The following is a 17,190-nucleotide window of genomic DNA, read 5'->3' on the forward strand; positions in this document are numbered from 1 at the left end:
TTTTATGTAAACAATAATACACGAAAACAACTCTTTTACTCTCTCTCTCTCTCTCTCTCTCTTCGACTAGAGCTGTCCTGATAGAAATTTAATAATAACTTTGCATAATTCAAAACAAAAGTTAAAGGTCACTGCGTTTATAATATACATAAGGGAGTTTTGAAAAAATCTTTATTTTCATTTTCGGAAAAATCCAAAAAATTGAAGTATAATAAAGTGGTACTTCCGTTAGAGAAGTTTCCTTCAAATTCAGAATTTTAACAAGACTTTTAAGCTACAGAATAATAAAACTGTCCGGCAGGACAGTTGTATAAGGGTTGATCGTCAAAAACTGTACGAAAAAGCGTAACGTTGAAAAACACCTAACTTTGACAATTTTTTTCTCTTTTTCTATAAGAGATAAAATTCCCAAATTTTCATTAAGATAAAGGGTAAATCCTCCTTTATAACTGTAATTTTTTCGCAACAATCCAGATCTAATAGATTTCGAGAAAAAAGTTGCCGAAAATGAACAAAAACGGCATTTTCAGAAATTGTTGTTGTTGTTGTTACCTTTTTTGTAAACTGCGTAGCGCCTAAACGCGTGAACTGATTTTCATGAATGAAGTGTCATTCGAATCGAAATTTTGTACAGATTTGCACTTTCTGCGAAACTCTCCACATAAGGAGGGGAGTTTGCCCCACCCAAGTAAGGCCCTTTCTAAAACTATTATTACCAATATTTCTACTGTAACGCTTAGTCCGATTTTGATAAAATTTAGCACGAAGAAGTGATTAAAGCTCCTCTACATGGCTGTGAAGTGCCATCATGCTCTTATACTTACTAAGAGGAAGTACTGCAATCGTTAAAATTATCAATGGGTGAACCTATTTACATTAATGAATTGTCGTTCGATTCAAAATCTTTGCCTCTTTGCCTTTTAAGGAGAAGTACTGTGATCGCAGTTTATTTTTCTTACTTCTCTTTAAAGGAAATACTGAAATCGCAGTTTAATTTTGCTTTTTACATACAAATACCTTCCCATTTTATTCATAACGCTTTCTCAAAAAAATTGTTATTGAGGATGGCAACTATAATCATTCTTTAAAAAAATCTCTCCAGTGGTAGTTACGGTTCCAACTTAACACCTTATCAGGTTATAATGATAGAATTGCCTATTCCAAATTTTAAAAAATCTGTAAAGCAGATATGTAACTTTGCAAAATAGACAAAAAGTAAAATCTATCCAAAAGGTACAAAAATCTCCTTAACAAAAACTTACAGTTTAAAATGTTAAGTATAAGGGTTGATTAAACGCCAAAATGGACCCAAATCAGCTAGTATCCAACATTTCATTCATGCTTAGTTGATATAATTTAAGTAATTTTGCTGCATTAACTTTTCCTTCACATTTTTTAAGAATTTATTACAAGTTACAGACCCTTATCCTGGCAGGTTCATTCATAATATTATTTTGTTATAATTATGATAAAATGTATATTAAATCTTCGTTATTAAATAGGTACTTTATTTTAACTCTATTCCAAATTATTCTTCGGATTTATCTTTAATATGCCCTTTATTCTGAGAAGTCACATATACATGCTTGTTAAAGTAGAAAAAGATAAAATTAGAGTCGGGTACTGTTTAAATTTGAATGACGGATTTAAAACAATATTTCAGTCTTGAATTCGTCTTACCGAAATATTCGTGAGCACAAATAACACACAGTTAATAACAAGTAGATTATTCAACAATATTTATTCATTTCTCAATTGTAATTTAATTTAGTCCCCCTAATTTTACTTATAGTAAAATTCTTTAATAATTAGCTGTCCTAAAAGTATGCATATCTTATTTATTTTATATTACATATATACCCTCATTGTGAGATGAACAGCTACATTGAGAGTGTAAATGAAGAAAACTATATTATTTGCGATAAAGCCAGATAATTATTACCTATTAATATAAACGTTTGACTACTACATAAAATAACAATTACATTAATCGAAGAATGAACTTAAACAGACGATTTTTATTGAAAATAAAAAAAAAAAACAAAATCATTGATGTATGTTGATGTAAGCATCTTTTAAAAAAAGTTTATGAATTTTTTTGCCTCATAATTTTTTTTATTTTTTATAACGTTTTCTTTTTAACCTGCAATTAATAGTTTTATTATTATAGATTAATAGATATTAAAGTCAATCCACAATGCTACTTGAACAAATATTTTGTCGATGAAAATAGCCAGCATAAGGGTCTGTACATCTAATAAATTCTCAAAAATGTGAAGGAAAAGTTAATGCAGCAAAATAATTGATAATTATTAAAGCCTGAAGATGATCTAGTCCCTAGTTTAAAATTGGCAATCGTTTCTTTTCCCATCTCGGTCGAATCGGTCACCAAAAAGAATAAATAGCTCTTTATGATCAGAGTAGAGTATATCACCTTGGAAATATCGACATCGTACATCAAAAATTGAAATTTAAAAAAAAACAATAAGACATAAAAAACCTATTCAAATTTATTGTTTTTATTATTTTTTTATTGAGGGAGGCTGCGTACCTGATGGGGGGTGGAGAGGATATTATTATTTAAATAGTCTGTGCAAGATTCACAGTATCACACATTTCTCTACCATCTAGCTAATAACAGCCAATAATTCTAACTTAGAATTTACCTCATCCTTTACCATCAACAATCATGAAGACCACACTTTCAGTTCTTGCTGTATTCGTAGTCATCGCTTATATAAAAGTAAGTTTATATAATTTTGTATTTAAATTTTTGATTGACACAACAAAATAGAATATTGAATATTATAATTGGATATTGTAATTAAGATAAGTCTATGTTCTTTCCCGATTTCCAGTATCTCTTTTGAAGTATTTGTTATAAACAGAGGAAATACTGCGTTTTTCTCTATATCACTTGACGACTTCTTCTTTCAGCAGTTTGTATATATCCTGGTTTAAGGATTGATATCCTATGCAAAGATTCAATTCGAAACTTGTTAAAAATTTGTCATCTGAAAGTTTTACATTTATTGTTATTATTTTTTTGACGACTTGCAACGATTTTTTTAAAAACGCATTCGGCTATGTTTTCAAACTTGCTATATACCTTCATTGTCTATCTAAAGCAGTAAAGCTTATTGATTTTAAAGCAACCTAAAAGCTAGACTTTTTTTGAAACTATTAAATATTATTTTAAATACTTATTGTTTCTGCATTCAAATTGATTATGTTTAGAACATTTAAATTTTTAGTACAGATCCCCAGTCGGAATTATGAAAATAATTGTAAAAGTGAGATGATGTAATTTCACTCCAGTTTCATTTCTATCATTACTTTTACTATCTCTCACTAATGTAACTGGATCAGTCCTATTTTCGATATTGATTTCTATCGGAAATAAATGTTTTGAAATTGAGTCTTAAAAAGTTGAACATCCTACATTTAGAATCAATCATAAACGAAAATTCAACCTGAATCGCGAGAAAGCCGTCTCAATTAATCATTTTTCAATTTTTTTCTAAAACATCTTATGTAAACTTCATATAATACACGTTTGGAACTTTTATATGAAGTTTGTGTTAATTTAAATCTATTTCAAGGGAGCTCCACAGGAAGTGACGGTTAGGCATTTTTGAAAGTTTCGTTTTAATTAAATTGTGGTCCTACCGCTTCTAAAACATTAACGAGGATTGAGTTGTTAAAGTTCTGAAATAAAAAAAGTGCCGAAATAAATGACCAAGGCTCAGATTTATGCAAAAATTAAAAATATAAAGAATATTATACATAATTTATATACAGGGTGTTCATTTTAAGACGGCTCAAATGCATTTCATGCTGAAACGGTTAATCTGAGCAAAAAATGGTAGAGGTAAAATTTGTTGCCCATCACCTCTAATTTCAGAATATGTGACTTGATTTTTGATTCCTGCCCGAATATGCGGCTGATGCGCGACCAAATGTGAGGGTTCGCAGTTGACCCCTATTTTCTTATACGCAGTTTTAAAGAGTATTAAAAGTTATGAAAGAAACCGGAAACCGTAATTCGATATCTTTAAAATTAAAGGTGCTAGGCCATTTCAAAATCTGGTATTTATTAATCATATTTCAATTTTTTAACTTGTTATCAAAGAGAAAGAAGAGCACGCGATAGGTCATTTTTATGTATTTTTTCATCCCCTTTCTAATAAAAATATTGCCAAAGCAGTAAAGCTAGTATTTTTCTTAATATCGGGAAATAAGTTGTTTTCTGAGTGATTTTTCTAAGAAAAATCAAATGTTAAGAGCTTTAGATGTTCTCAAGCATACACAAAATGGCTAAAAATTAATTTTACATCTGTTACAAACAAGAAGGTTTAAAAATTATTTGGTAATTTTGGGAGAGTTGCGTTTAATTACCGAAAAAATTGGAAACCTTCTGCTACATATTTAAGTTATCAATATCTTGCATGTAAAGGATCAAACTTATTCCTTAATTTATTAAATAGTGCACTTTACTCAACTTGTGAAGCATGTACTGTGCCTTCAAAGGTGCCTCCTCAGATACAGAGAGCAGTTGATAACCTCCTGGAAATCCTGGCTTGCGAGCCAGTGGAGGCACCTTTGAAGGCACAGTACATGCTTCACAAGTTGAGTAAAGTGCATTAATTGATAAATTAAGGAATAAGTTAGCTGAGAAGGGCAATTTTGGTTTGTACATTAATTCTAACGCTCCAACTTATAAATTTTTTACAATGTGAAGTTGTACTTCTGTTTGAGGGATTTTCTTTAATCTCGAATCTTTAGCTACACATTAAGTGCTAAAAATATCGAGAAAGAATGGAGAACATATTATAGGAAACTCAGGAAAATTGTATTTCCGATCACTTCATTTTCTTCAAATTGGGATTAAAGGCGAATATTTCATCTTCTGAATATTATCAAGTTATAAGGCAATATACTTTATCGAAATATTTTGAAAACCATTTTTATTTGATAATTCGTATTTTTTATTTGTTTTAGGGAGCCGCCACACAAAGCCCTGTGGAAGAAAAAGTAATTGCAGCGTCTAAAAAATGTTCAGCTGAACTCAAAGCAACCCCAGGTATATTTTCAGATTTTATTGACATAAAACATCTACTGGTATGAGCAAAAAGCTCAGGTCTGCGTTTAGCCGACTATTAAAAAAAAGCTTTATTCTTATTCTTCAGTTTGACCTTGTGTCAAGTACACAGCATTTTCAAATGACTGGTAGATGGAATATCACCTACTTGGAAATGGTTTTCTATATGTGTCAGGTTACTTCATCCTGGATGTAATTCAATTTTGGTATATAACATTCTCTTGAAAGTGAAACAAAATCTGCCCACCAGATTGTAAATAGTTTCAAACTTCTCTTTAAGAAGCGGTGATGAAAAGTTCTTCCCTTTAAGACGTATAAGAAGTATTACTGGTAACTTACGCAGACGACATAATAGTACTTCAAATTTATAAAGACGCTGCTTCACTTGAAAATCATTTTTAATTTTAGAAGAGCAAAATTAATAAAACGTTAATTTTCACGCTTAACTTTACTCTCAAATGTCCAAACTGCCGAATGTTTATATCAACTAATTAACCCTAGCCTCACATGAAAGTTTTTCGTTAGCGGACTTTACAGAGTCAAGTGTCAGCCACGGAACTCACTTAAGAAACCTCATCAGAGTGACTAAATGTTGATTACTTATTCTTACTTTTACAAAGCCTTTTCTTAGATTGGACTTCAACTATAAAGGAATGCAGAAGTGACTTACCCTAAATAGTTTCAAACCAAATTAAACAAAAAAAACAAAATTTTAAATATTATCTCTCAATAAGTCTACTACGCCACGAACACTACACACTGATCTTAACTTTCCGTTTGTAAGTGATATAACTTTACAAAAGATGAAACAGCAATCTGTGAGGACACAGAAACCCCACATCGCCAATTTGTCTTCCCTGACTATTCGGGATTCCTCGCAGACTTTTGAAATGCCGTTGGTAGGAGGATGTTGAGTAGCACACCCATTTGGAAGATAGATATTGCCACTTTTTCTCCTGATATTTCAAGTCAGATACTTTTGCGAAAATTTACTAATTTGTACTGATATTAGAAAAACAAATGAAAGAAATGGAATTTATGTACGAAAAATTCAGTTTTGAAATTGAAATATTTTATTTACAGTTTAAAATTGAATACAAATACAGTTTATTCAAATATAGTTTCAGGCTGCAGTGCCTATATACACTCCATAACTTTAATATTTACATTGGTAAATCTGTCAAACTAAGGAAAAAAAAATTTACTACATTTATTTAATTAATGCAAGATATGCTTTAGCCTTTTGTTCTTGTATTTTTTATAACTGAGAGTACTTAACTTTTAGTCTATAGTACTCTTTACATGAGGGTATAAACTAAGTGTACAGGAAGTTAAAAATTTGTCCGTGGCGTTATAGATAAATGTAGATACGCCGGCAACATCAATTATTGCTGCATGCATGTGGTCTATGGGAGTCCATCGGGGATCTGACCCAACTAGTCTTAAGCATTTATTTTGGACTCTTTGTAACTTCCCGTAATTGGTGCGACAAGTATTGGACCACATAAGGGCTGCATATAAGAGTACTGGACGGATGTAGAGATATTAAATTGGTTTTTTGCTAAGAAAATCTATGTTAGAGTTGCAGTTTAAGAGAGGAAATAGACTACACATAATACCTATTGCTTTATCACAAACTGTATTTATATGTTTGGTGAAAGTAAGTTTCGAGTGTAACACCAACCGCAGGTATTTAACTTCCTTACTCCACGGAAGGGGTTACCGCTAATTCGAACAAAACTATTGTTTCAAAAATTCAGTAAAATTTATTGATGTGAATCCCTTTAGCAAATCTTTATTGAAAGAGTACAGTACGCTACCTATCATGACGTCAAAGAACTAACAAATCGCTAACTTAAAAAATAATTTATTGCTGGGAGAATATCTTAGAAATTTCCTGTTTTTTGTTTATTTATTACATTGTTTTTTAATAAAATACTACTAAATAAGTACAATATTTCTCAACGTTAATTACTACGCTTAATTTTATATTACTTGAAAATTAATTTGACATTACTGGAATTTGGATTATTTTTAATATTGGTATTGTGGAAAAAAGTTAATTATATCCTTAAAGATAAATGAAAATTACAATTCCTTAGTATTTTTAAATCCAAATTAAAGTAAATTTTGTCCACAGAACAAGCCAAGGTGATATTGTCAAAGAAAGTTCCTTCAGATGAAGTAGAAAAGGTAATCACTTTTTTCTTTTATTTGACAAATACATTATTGAAGTATTTAGCGCTCTTGAAAGTTATAAGCCCTTCTACATTGATCTTCAGATGTTTCCCTGTTTCTGCAGCTTTTGAAATTTACTTTTTCGTTAAGTAAGTGACCCATTAAAGATTTTAATGTAGGATATCCGAGATTTGTGACATTGAAAACCTTTATGTTCTGGTTAACGCGATTTCCTGAAAATCCACTTGGTGGATAAGAATTTTTTCAGAAAATATTTCTTCCAAAATGAAATATACTATAGGAAACTAATAGGTAACACTACTTAGTAATATAATATTAGACAGGAGTCAACAGCTAGGATTACACCCCACTGCCAGTTATGTAAATAAATTTGACACTACAATAAGCAAAAATATAAATGTATAGACTGCATAAACTGCTACGATCATGTAAGCAAAACGTAGTCCTTTGAATGTGCCCCTTCATTATTTAGGTGTAATTAAGCGCGATCTTCTAGATCCATTGTTCTTTTTACTGGAGCTAAACGAAAATACAGAACATTCCCTTCATTCCAAGATTTTTGGAGAATATATCCTCTTCCCAAACCTAAGTAACTTGCTGGAACTGCGGTCAGTCAATAGATAGATTGATGTTTCCTCTATTTCCTTACTTGTGACATCACATACATATTACAAGTTTAAATTGTACAAGAGATTATGATTTTAACTTGAAAAAAGTCAAGCAGGTTTTATTCCCTTTTGTTGTCTCTAATTTTACATTATGGAATAAAATTAGACACTTTTATGATGTTCGAGATGAAATGATTATGTCTGATTAAGTGTTAGGCCTCATTTTGCGCTCTCACTAAACCGGAATGATCAAAACTCATAGATAAAATTTTGTTCTTACAACTAAATTAGCTTGGGATGTGGTACATAACATAATATTCCTCATTTCCCTACGAACGGAAACCAGCTCTGTGCTGCTAAAGAGTGCTAATAAGTATTAAAGTACAGTTAAACATTCAAGCCAATATCTACTCATTCTAAAATGCCTCTTTTAACAATTTAATCATAAAATTAAAACAACCGTTCTAATACTTTTTCTTTCTTTTGTTTTCGAAACCTACAGTGTTTGTTGGAATGTGTCTACCAAGAAGTTGGAGTTGTAAGTAATTATTTTCCTTTTTATATTTTTGTTATACACTGTATGTACTTAGTAAAAATATTTATTTATTTGCAATTCAACAGGTCGAAGGAGATGAATTCAGTGTGGAAGGTAGCAAGAAATTGGCCACCTCAAGGTACTCCGACCAAAAAGAACTTGAAACTGTCCACAAGATGATCGATGCCTGTACTAACGAAGGTAAATAATCCATACTCAACTATCTACCGGACAGTTTATATTTAGTTAAATAAAAACTAATTTGGTTGATTGATTCAACGAGATAATCAGAAATAAGCGTTAGTAGAAGATATTGCGTTATTAATATAGGTTATTGGATAGAGAGCTTGCTTGATTAAAGCTTTAAATATATGAACAGTTTACTATTGCTGGTGTATGTAGAAATTTAGTATTAAGTCGAAAAAAAATATAATTTAAAACAACTTGAAGCTGGCAGAGAGCGCGCTAAACTCCGGCCCTTCTCTTAGAAACGATTACTGCAGCAACTCCCTTTGCGATAATTAAAAGACTTCCAGTAAGTTTTTTATTTTAATTTTATTTAATTGCTGTTTAACAAATGCTTATTTTAGGGTCAAAATCTGATCTGTTTTGAAGTATTAATATAGTGATTATTTTATCGAAATAACCCTCATTAGTTTAACTGTAGTCATTAGGATATAGGCTTTTAAAAAATTATCATGTCCCCTTCAAAGTGTTTAAATTCTTATTAACAATCAGTATTCCGTGTTAGATATGTTTGACACCAATGATTCGTAAGTCAAATCCAATATTCTTAGAGGATTTATAGAATTTGAAGGGTGCTTAGTGGTTGTGTCTTGTTTTGAGCTATCTTCTGAATGAATATGTCTGAAGAAGCAGCTAAGGCGCTTTTCCACTTAAATCGATGTAATAATTAGTTAGTCTAAATCGAAGCAGCGTGGACTATGATTACCTAGTCAAACAATTATTTCCAACCTCTGCGATTACGTAGCCTATTATTGTTTAATTTAAGGTGCGGTAATATCGAAGGTCATCTCCAAAGTGTGCACTCTACAGACAACCAGTCTATCAATAACGAGCTGTGGAGGAGAAAATCTTAAGGGTAGCACTACTGGATTTGAACCCGAGACATCCAGCGTTACAGACTGAGATAATCCATTCCCCTATTCAATCGCAATTACTATCGCTCATTACTCCCCTTTCTTTCTGATAAGATGAGGCCTATTCTCTGTGTTGTTGACAGAAAAGAATGCTTACGGTGGGTAGAAAAAAACCGGTACGGCTCAACCTCTCTTTAGCATCTAGATTTGCCGGTGACGAATTCAAGATGACAAAAGAACGAAGAATATGAAGGGCAGGTATTGATTGCATGCGCTTCTATAGGCCGTTCCTTCCCTTGCTGTATTTCCTAGACTGTTTATATGGTCGAAATATCTTGCTTGCGCCACTTCGAGAAATGTACAAGAGTCCTTTTCTGCAAATGCTTGAATGTTCACACCTCTTCCAGGGTACACTTCATAGTTTGTATGTTTCCCCAATCATGTCAATGGGGTGTAGCATTTTCCAAAGTCTGAAACTTAACTTCATGTAATTATTTGTAAAAATTCTGTCAGTGTCGAGCAGCTCAAGTTGATCTGCAAAAAGCTTTAGATAAACCTCACGAAATAGGTTGGACCTGACTACTGCTGCCTATCAAGTTAAATACAGCAGCGAATGAGTGCAATATATGGGATGTACCTGAAATGCACAACTTAGATAATACCTTCTTTAGTCGCTGTGGGGACCGTGACACGATTAAAAGCCTCAGCTTTATTTTGGTCAATGTTCTGTTGGAAGAGCTGATAAAGAGAAGATATTTACTTAGCATTAAAATCAGTGTCTTCCTGTAACTATAGTCAAGGGAATTTAAAAATCACCCTATTCTAATTTCTCAGGGTAGACAATCAAGTAGTTGGAATAGAGCCAAACGAAGTGACAATTTACCTGAGTTTTATAATTGTCAATGGGAAATATTTTTTAATTATCAAATTTGTAATTTCTTTTCTATTGTTTCAGTAACCAAAAATAAGGACGAGAAATGCTCACTTGGTAAATCTGTCAGGGAATGTTTTGCCAAACATGGTGAAAAGGTAAAATCCAGAATTTCTTCTTTTTTGCAATGAGAAAATGTATTAAAGTCTAATGTATAACTGTTTTTTGCAGGTACATTTCTTCCCTTCAGCCAACTAGGATCAAACTAAATAATATTTAATTAATCTACTCATCAAATTATTTACAGTACAACCTTGATTAACCGGCCCTCGGTTAACTGGGATTCGGATTAACCGGGATTATGTTGAGTCATCATAAGAACACCTGGATCGGCGCCGGAACAAAAGTTAATTTTCGGTGGCGACAGGAAAATTTTTTGTCCTCCGATGTAACATAACTGTAGGCGTGGCAGCAACTCTTTTATACCTGATTTTCTTGAAGGGTCATTATGTATGTAAAAACCCAAAATATGGTGCAATTGGTACTGAATTTCTTGGAATTTACCACGGTCTTACAAAAGACCATGGGATGGCAAAAAAAAAATAATAATAATAAAATATGTATGAAAAAAAAGGAAAAAAAAGGATTGCCGTCTAAGATAGGAGTTGATCTCTGGGACGAAACAGTAATGCATTACTATGTAATACTGTGTATTCGCTTTAACCGGGATTTCAGTTTACCAGGGTGGGTATAGCCGGAGGTCAGCCCGGTTAATCGACGTTGTACTGTATTTCATTGTAATCACAAAATTAAATAAATAAATAAATAAAGTGCACACAACAAATATTTTTATTTTATTTTTAATAATTCTCTTTTAAGTTTGGTTTTACTTCCCCTAACTTCAAATGTTAATCACTTCAAATTTGTGTGCCTTTTTCTATGGCGAGGATTCGAAGGGCCACCCCTCTTTATTTTATGCATCTTCTAATGTCATGCAGCTAGGTAGCTATCATGAATAGACATACAGCATAGAGTACATAGACTTATAGTCCTTACCTTCCTGCAAGTTTTCTCCTGCTTGTTTTGAGGAACAGGAAAACAGGATTCTGACATCTTTTTCCTTCTGCTAGAACTGGGATCAGTATATCCACAGCTTCTCTTGAAACGGTGCGCACTCCTCGAGCTTTCAAGGTTCATACCTGTATGAAATTCATAAACCAATAATGAATTAATTGGTCTTCTTCAGGAATTCTTTTAAAATAATGCTTCAATATCAATCGAATTTTAAAAATTATTCACCCATTTTGCAATTTTGTAAATCAACTCGTATAGTGTAATCTTTATTTAATGCGGTTTTACATTGAAAATTGGTAGTCAAGTAATCAGCAAGATCAAAGTACAATATTAATGTTAAGTTTACATAAACAGTACATTCAACTAAATACCAAAACCAAAGCACAAATAAGAAAAAATACACTTTTCTTGTGCCTTATTAAAAGTGATTAGATTTTATTCATAAATATTCGTATCAAGTTTAAAGGAGCTGTTTTTCGAAAAAGTTTCAAAAAATCATGAGAACTTTGATTCAATCAAAATGATAGATCATTGACCAGATATAATAATAATACTACTTTATTTAAACAAAAAATTCAACAATACAAACGTATTAATCGCCATGGATATATTCCGTCTGCCGGAGGAGGTTATTCATAATGAAAACGTCAAAGAAATAAAAATAAAAAAAGATGATATATGTATAATCCAAAAAAGAAAAAGAATACATACTCTTAAAGAAATAAAAATCAAAAATTAAACTTTTGAACTAATTCAAAGCGATAATGCCAAGCATATCGTGCACAACGCAGTTCTATTAAAATTTTACATTATGCTACAAAATGGAAGACGTCTTCTCTGACTCTAGAATTACAAAGTGAACACATCTCAATATCTCTCACTATCCAAGGTATATAATTTAAATAAATAAGTTCTCTTAGTTTAAACAACCATCGAAGCTCAGGCTAAGGCTGGAAGGCGATGCAATGTTATGGTTAAAAATTGAAGGACTAGGGTCAGACAATTCTTTATACAATTGAAACTGAGTTAAAGACTGGGCTTGTCTCAAGTACTAATCGCGAGATGTGACACCAATCGGTATTCCCAAATATTATCTAAAAAAATTTTGAAATCCAGATTATGTTTGCCAAATAGGACCTTCCATTGCCTAAACCACGAAATACTACGATTGACAACTTCAGGAGCAGCAATTTTAGGAAAACGGAAGTCCGATAAGGAAAGAACTCAGACGTATTCAAAAATTATTCCTCAATAGGCCCCCCTTGAAAACCATTGTCCAGAAGTTGGTGGTATTTTCTAGGGAAGGATAGTAAAACTGCAGAGTACATTCAAGTAACTCGCATATCCCAGTTGATGGGTTTCGTCCAAAATGTCAGCGATAGGTTGTGTGAATGTTGTAATGTCCTCATCTAGGCCAGCCGCCTCTTGTTACTTCTAGTGGTTAATTTCAGGGTTTCAAAAACTTCATTTTTAAACTTAAAACAAGTAATTAGCTGAGTGACCGTACGGTGGAATTGAAAGCCCGAAATCTCGTGGTCGAGTCTTAGTGGCAGCTCTTCTTAGGAGTATTAACACTGTCCGGCCGTCTGATGATAGAAACTATTACTTGCAAGAAACGACATTTATCAGACTCACTTTTTTTAACGAAGTACGGAAGGGCGCTAGCTACCTTTCCAGGTCTTTTGTGCTCCGGAAACAAAAAGTTCTCTCTCTCTCACACACACCCAAGCACCACCTTCGACCCTCATCATTTCTAAAAATCCGGCTCAAAAATGTATTCTCGGTGAAAGTTAAAAATAACAAATTTTATACCAGAAAACTTCCTCTTTTATGGGGAAAGTGAAAGTGAAAAACTTATAGCTTTAAATAATTAATTAGTTATAAGGTTATAATTTTAATAAATAATATTTTACAAAAAGTAAAAAAGGAGCAAGCTCAAGGTTAAGTTCATTAATTATTTTGGGATTAGTGGACCATAATTTAATTATATTATGTCGCAAGGTCATCAAACAACAATGGCTAGCTTGAAGGTTCATAGATTTTGTAAATATGATTGATTTGAAATAAATATGGAAGACAATGAATCAATAGTTAAATTCTATTGGATAGAATTTTTTTTTTAAAATTTATTTGCTATTCACAATCTAAAAAAAGTATAAAATGCAATCAGTGATACAAGAAGTCTTCATAACTTCTTCTTTATAACCATTAATAATAGTATGTTAAATAATATTATTAAACATTAACTCTCTACGTATCTGATGGGAGGCGACGAGTTTACCGAAGGCCTGGGGAGCGCTACGCTCCGTGCAATATTTCTGGTAGACTACCATTCGGAGGTGATTCAGTGATGGTGTGGGCTGTGATTTCTATGGAGGCTAAGACTGAGCTCCACGTGTTCAACAGGGCAATCTTGAATGCAGATTTGTATGTGAGGGAATTTTTGCAGCAATGTGTGGATACCCTATGTACCATTTATTGGGGAGAATTTTATTTTTATGCAAGATAATGCCCGACCACACACTGCCGCCTGTGTTGTTCAATATCTCCACGATACTGGCATTCGTGTTCTGAGATGACCAGCACGCAGCCCGGATCTAAATCCAATTGAACATCTTTGGGATGAGCTGGGTAGGCGATTAAGATGGAGAAATAATCCTCCCAGGAGCTTAGAAGAGTTGCGAGGTGCTCTGGTGGAGATATGGGAGGAATTAACACAAGATTTCATGAGAAATTTAATAAGGAGTATGCCGAGGAGATTGGATGCAGTAATGCGAGCAATACACGTTACTAAAATTCTTTTTCTCTTCTTTTAATCGGAAGAAATACATTTTTTTTTTAAACTCATTTTTTGCTGAGAAGTACTTTTTTAAGTTAAAGGTTTTCATTTCTTTTAGATCAATTTTTATTTTATTTTAGCCCTCCCGTAACTTTATACTTCTTATATTTGCTAACTAAAATAAAATGTGGAATAAAAAAGTTACAGAGAAAAAAAAATAACGAATTTTTAAAGTGCGCCACTTTTTTTGTGGAGCAGTGTATTTGTTTTAAACGACGTATGTTTTGTGCAAGAAAACAGAGACACCTGATACAAAACATTTGTTAATTAATAGATGGAAAGCCTTTATTACTTTTTTAATATCTCGGAAATAGCAATCTTTTTTTATTCGCAATTAGATTTTTTAGAAGTTCTCGTCATAGTTGTGGACTGTAACGCTCGAGATGTCTAATCGAATGACAGGAGTATTGCAACGAATTAAATATATTCGGATTTATCAGAATAAAAGTGGCCTTACAGAAAATGAAATTCAGAGTAATGTGATAGGTGAGGTAGATTATTTAACTCTCCTTTTAGAGGATTTTGATTTGCATTAGGCTCTTCCTGGATCTTCTCTAGAAAATCTGGGTAAATTGTTTTATCATCTTGGGTTGCTATTGCTATAAGGTGTGTGGACTCATCTAGCATCATTGAGGGCCTCAATGGCCTTCAACTTTCTCTTGCCGCATATAAAATGGTCTAGGAGCTTAAATAATTTGTAATAAGGCCATACATATTGTATATTGATGTAAAATGATAAGTTGAAGGAAACTTATCATCTCAGGTTTCCCAGAATCATGCTCAGGATACATACTCCTTGAGGAAAAGTCATAAACCAAGTGTAGGTCACACGTTGGATACTTGTTCAAATGAAAAACTTTATTGACTGAAAATTTCAGAAAACCTGAAAAAAAAACTTTCTTTTTAGCCCCATTTCTAATCGACTGTTATTCTTCTAACTCGGAATTTGGATTAGACACTTCATTTCCATAAATATTAGTACCTAAAATGTACAGAAACGTATATTTCAAGGGGAGACCAAAGTTGCTAGATTTTTTTTAAAGTAACATTTCTAAATGTTTGCAGTATGTATACTAAGTTTTTAATGATTTTATTCTATATACATAAACTATTGTATAATATATAAAGATAATACTTTCGATTAAAACTCAAAATAGAAAATTTGATACACTCATTCCTCTTACCCATTACAAGAAGGGGAAGTGAATAAAATATACGATAAAACAATAAACAGTTGAATACTTATTCAGGTTTAGTAACCAACTTCAGGGAAACACTTTCTAATTTATTTGTCAATTCCTGATGATTAAAATTCCAGTATTGTAGACAATGAACCTTGTCCCAGGTGGAGCAATTTTGTAAAGTGCCAATAATGCCACCCTTCATTCTGAGTTTAGAGTTCAGTTAGTAAAAAAAATCTGACGTGAATACTAACTTTTTCTTTCTGCTGTAATCTAAATTCTATTCTCTTTTCCCAGTTTTTTTTTTTAAATTCGCAAGTTGAAGAACATTTAAGAGTCACCCCAGACTTTTAGGAGACCTCAAGGCGTAAATTTGTGCAATGTGTTTTGAGTTATTCTGGCCAATTGGATTTTCCCAGTCCTTTATCTTCATAATTTCTTCTTTTGTAAATATTTTTGTTTTTGAACATTTAATGAATTGAAAATCAAGAAAGAATAACTTTACATACCATTGTGCAAAATGAGGCTAACGAATTCCTTGTAAAACCCTTTTATTTGTCTGACTTTTTAAGCACATCCAGGAAACAATATATCTCATTGTTTGTAAATTTACCAGCTAAAATTAGGCATTTTCTTGGCAAGACTTCCCACAAAAGTCATTGGAAATACTCAGGCCAGGTATCATAATGGATAAAATTTAATTTCTTAAAAATAACCAGCCGTTGTCTACTTATTTTTTTGCACTATAAACAGATGTGCAATTACTACTTTATTAATGGTTCTTTTACACTCACAATGTTCCTTGTTTTATACACGTATCTTGATACTTGATCTGGAATGCTCACCTATACGAACATTATCTTTGTGGCAAGCTGGGGTATCTTCTGGATTGGTCCTAATGGCTCTCAATTTTGTGCGTTAAATTAACCAATACCGAAGAGATAGTTTATGAGGAGTAGAAGATCAGTTCTAAACGAAAAATGACAATTTTTTTTTTTATCTGTCTCACTTTTATTAATTTACTACCATATAGTGCAGTACTACAAGTAAAAAAAATCGCAAATTAAAAAAAACATGTGGCGCTATCGAAGAACACACCAGTGTTCCATTCTGACTCCACACACCATTCTGACTAGAAATTTGCATATTTGTATTATATGGTCTCAATGAACTCTTGACACTACGCCTAAGTCGACGCACAGAGTTTTCAGGAAGAGTGATAGATAATAGTGAGGATATTAAGGAAATGGCAAGGGTGCATTTTTCTAATTTTTGTGAAACATAAAAATTAGTTCAGTTCATAAAAAAAGGAGTCAATTTCTGCAGACGCATTTAGATTCATGAAGTTTAACAGTTTTTTGTAGACTTTCTTAATTATTTATGTAAATTAATATTTGAAAAAGGTCATTATAATTATGTCACTACTACAAGAAAATATTTTTATACTTACTTTATTATTACTAATACTGGAGAAATAGGATTGCCCGGTCGAAGACCAAGTCTCATACCTGCAGTTCTGGTCATAGTTGGATTTGAAGCCTTATTCGGCGACGGATTACATTTGGCATAGTTTTATTAAGTTGATAATTTCATAGTGATACTTAACTCTACAGTCTTTTTATAATCTAATGTCACAAGGTTGCAGAAAATCCATTCGTAGATAATGGAGATCAACGTTGAAT

General features: G+C 32.3%; 1 protein-coding gene across 1 annotated transcript; it reads left to right on the forward strand.

Moving 5' to 3' along the window:
* Positions 1-2,583: 2,583 nt before the first annotated feature.
* LOC141450389 (uncharacterized) lies at positions 2,584-11,258 on the forward strand. The gene is made up of 7 exons (XM_074120774.1): positions 2,584-2,743; positions 5,002-5,083; positions 7,242-7,294; positions 8,411-8,446; positions 8,530-8,644; positions 10,499-10,572; positions 10,646-11,258. Exons 1-7 carry the CDS (start codon positions 2,690-2,692, stop codon positions 10,670-10,672), a joined length of 441 nt encoding a protein of 146 aa, XP_073976875.1. The 5' UTR covers positions 2,584-2,689; the 3' UTR covers positions 10,673-11,258.
* The last annotated feature ends 5,932 nt before the right edge of the window (positions 11,259-17,190 follow it).

The sequence above is a fragment of the Rhodnius prolixus genome, unplaced genomic scaffold, assembly GCF_049639745.1.
Source record: "Rhodnius prolixus isolate KJV_2025 unplaced genomic scaffold, Rpr scaffold_2, whole genome shotgun sequence".
NCBI lineage: Eukaryota > Metazoa > Arthropoda > Insecta > Hemiptera > Reduviidae > Rhodnius > Rhodnius prolixus.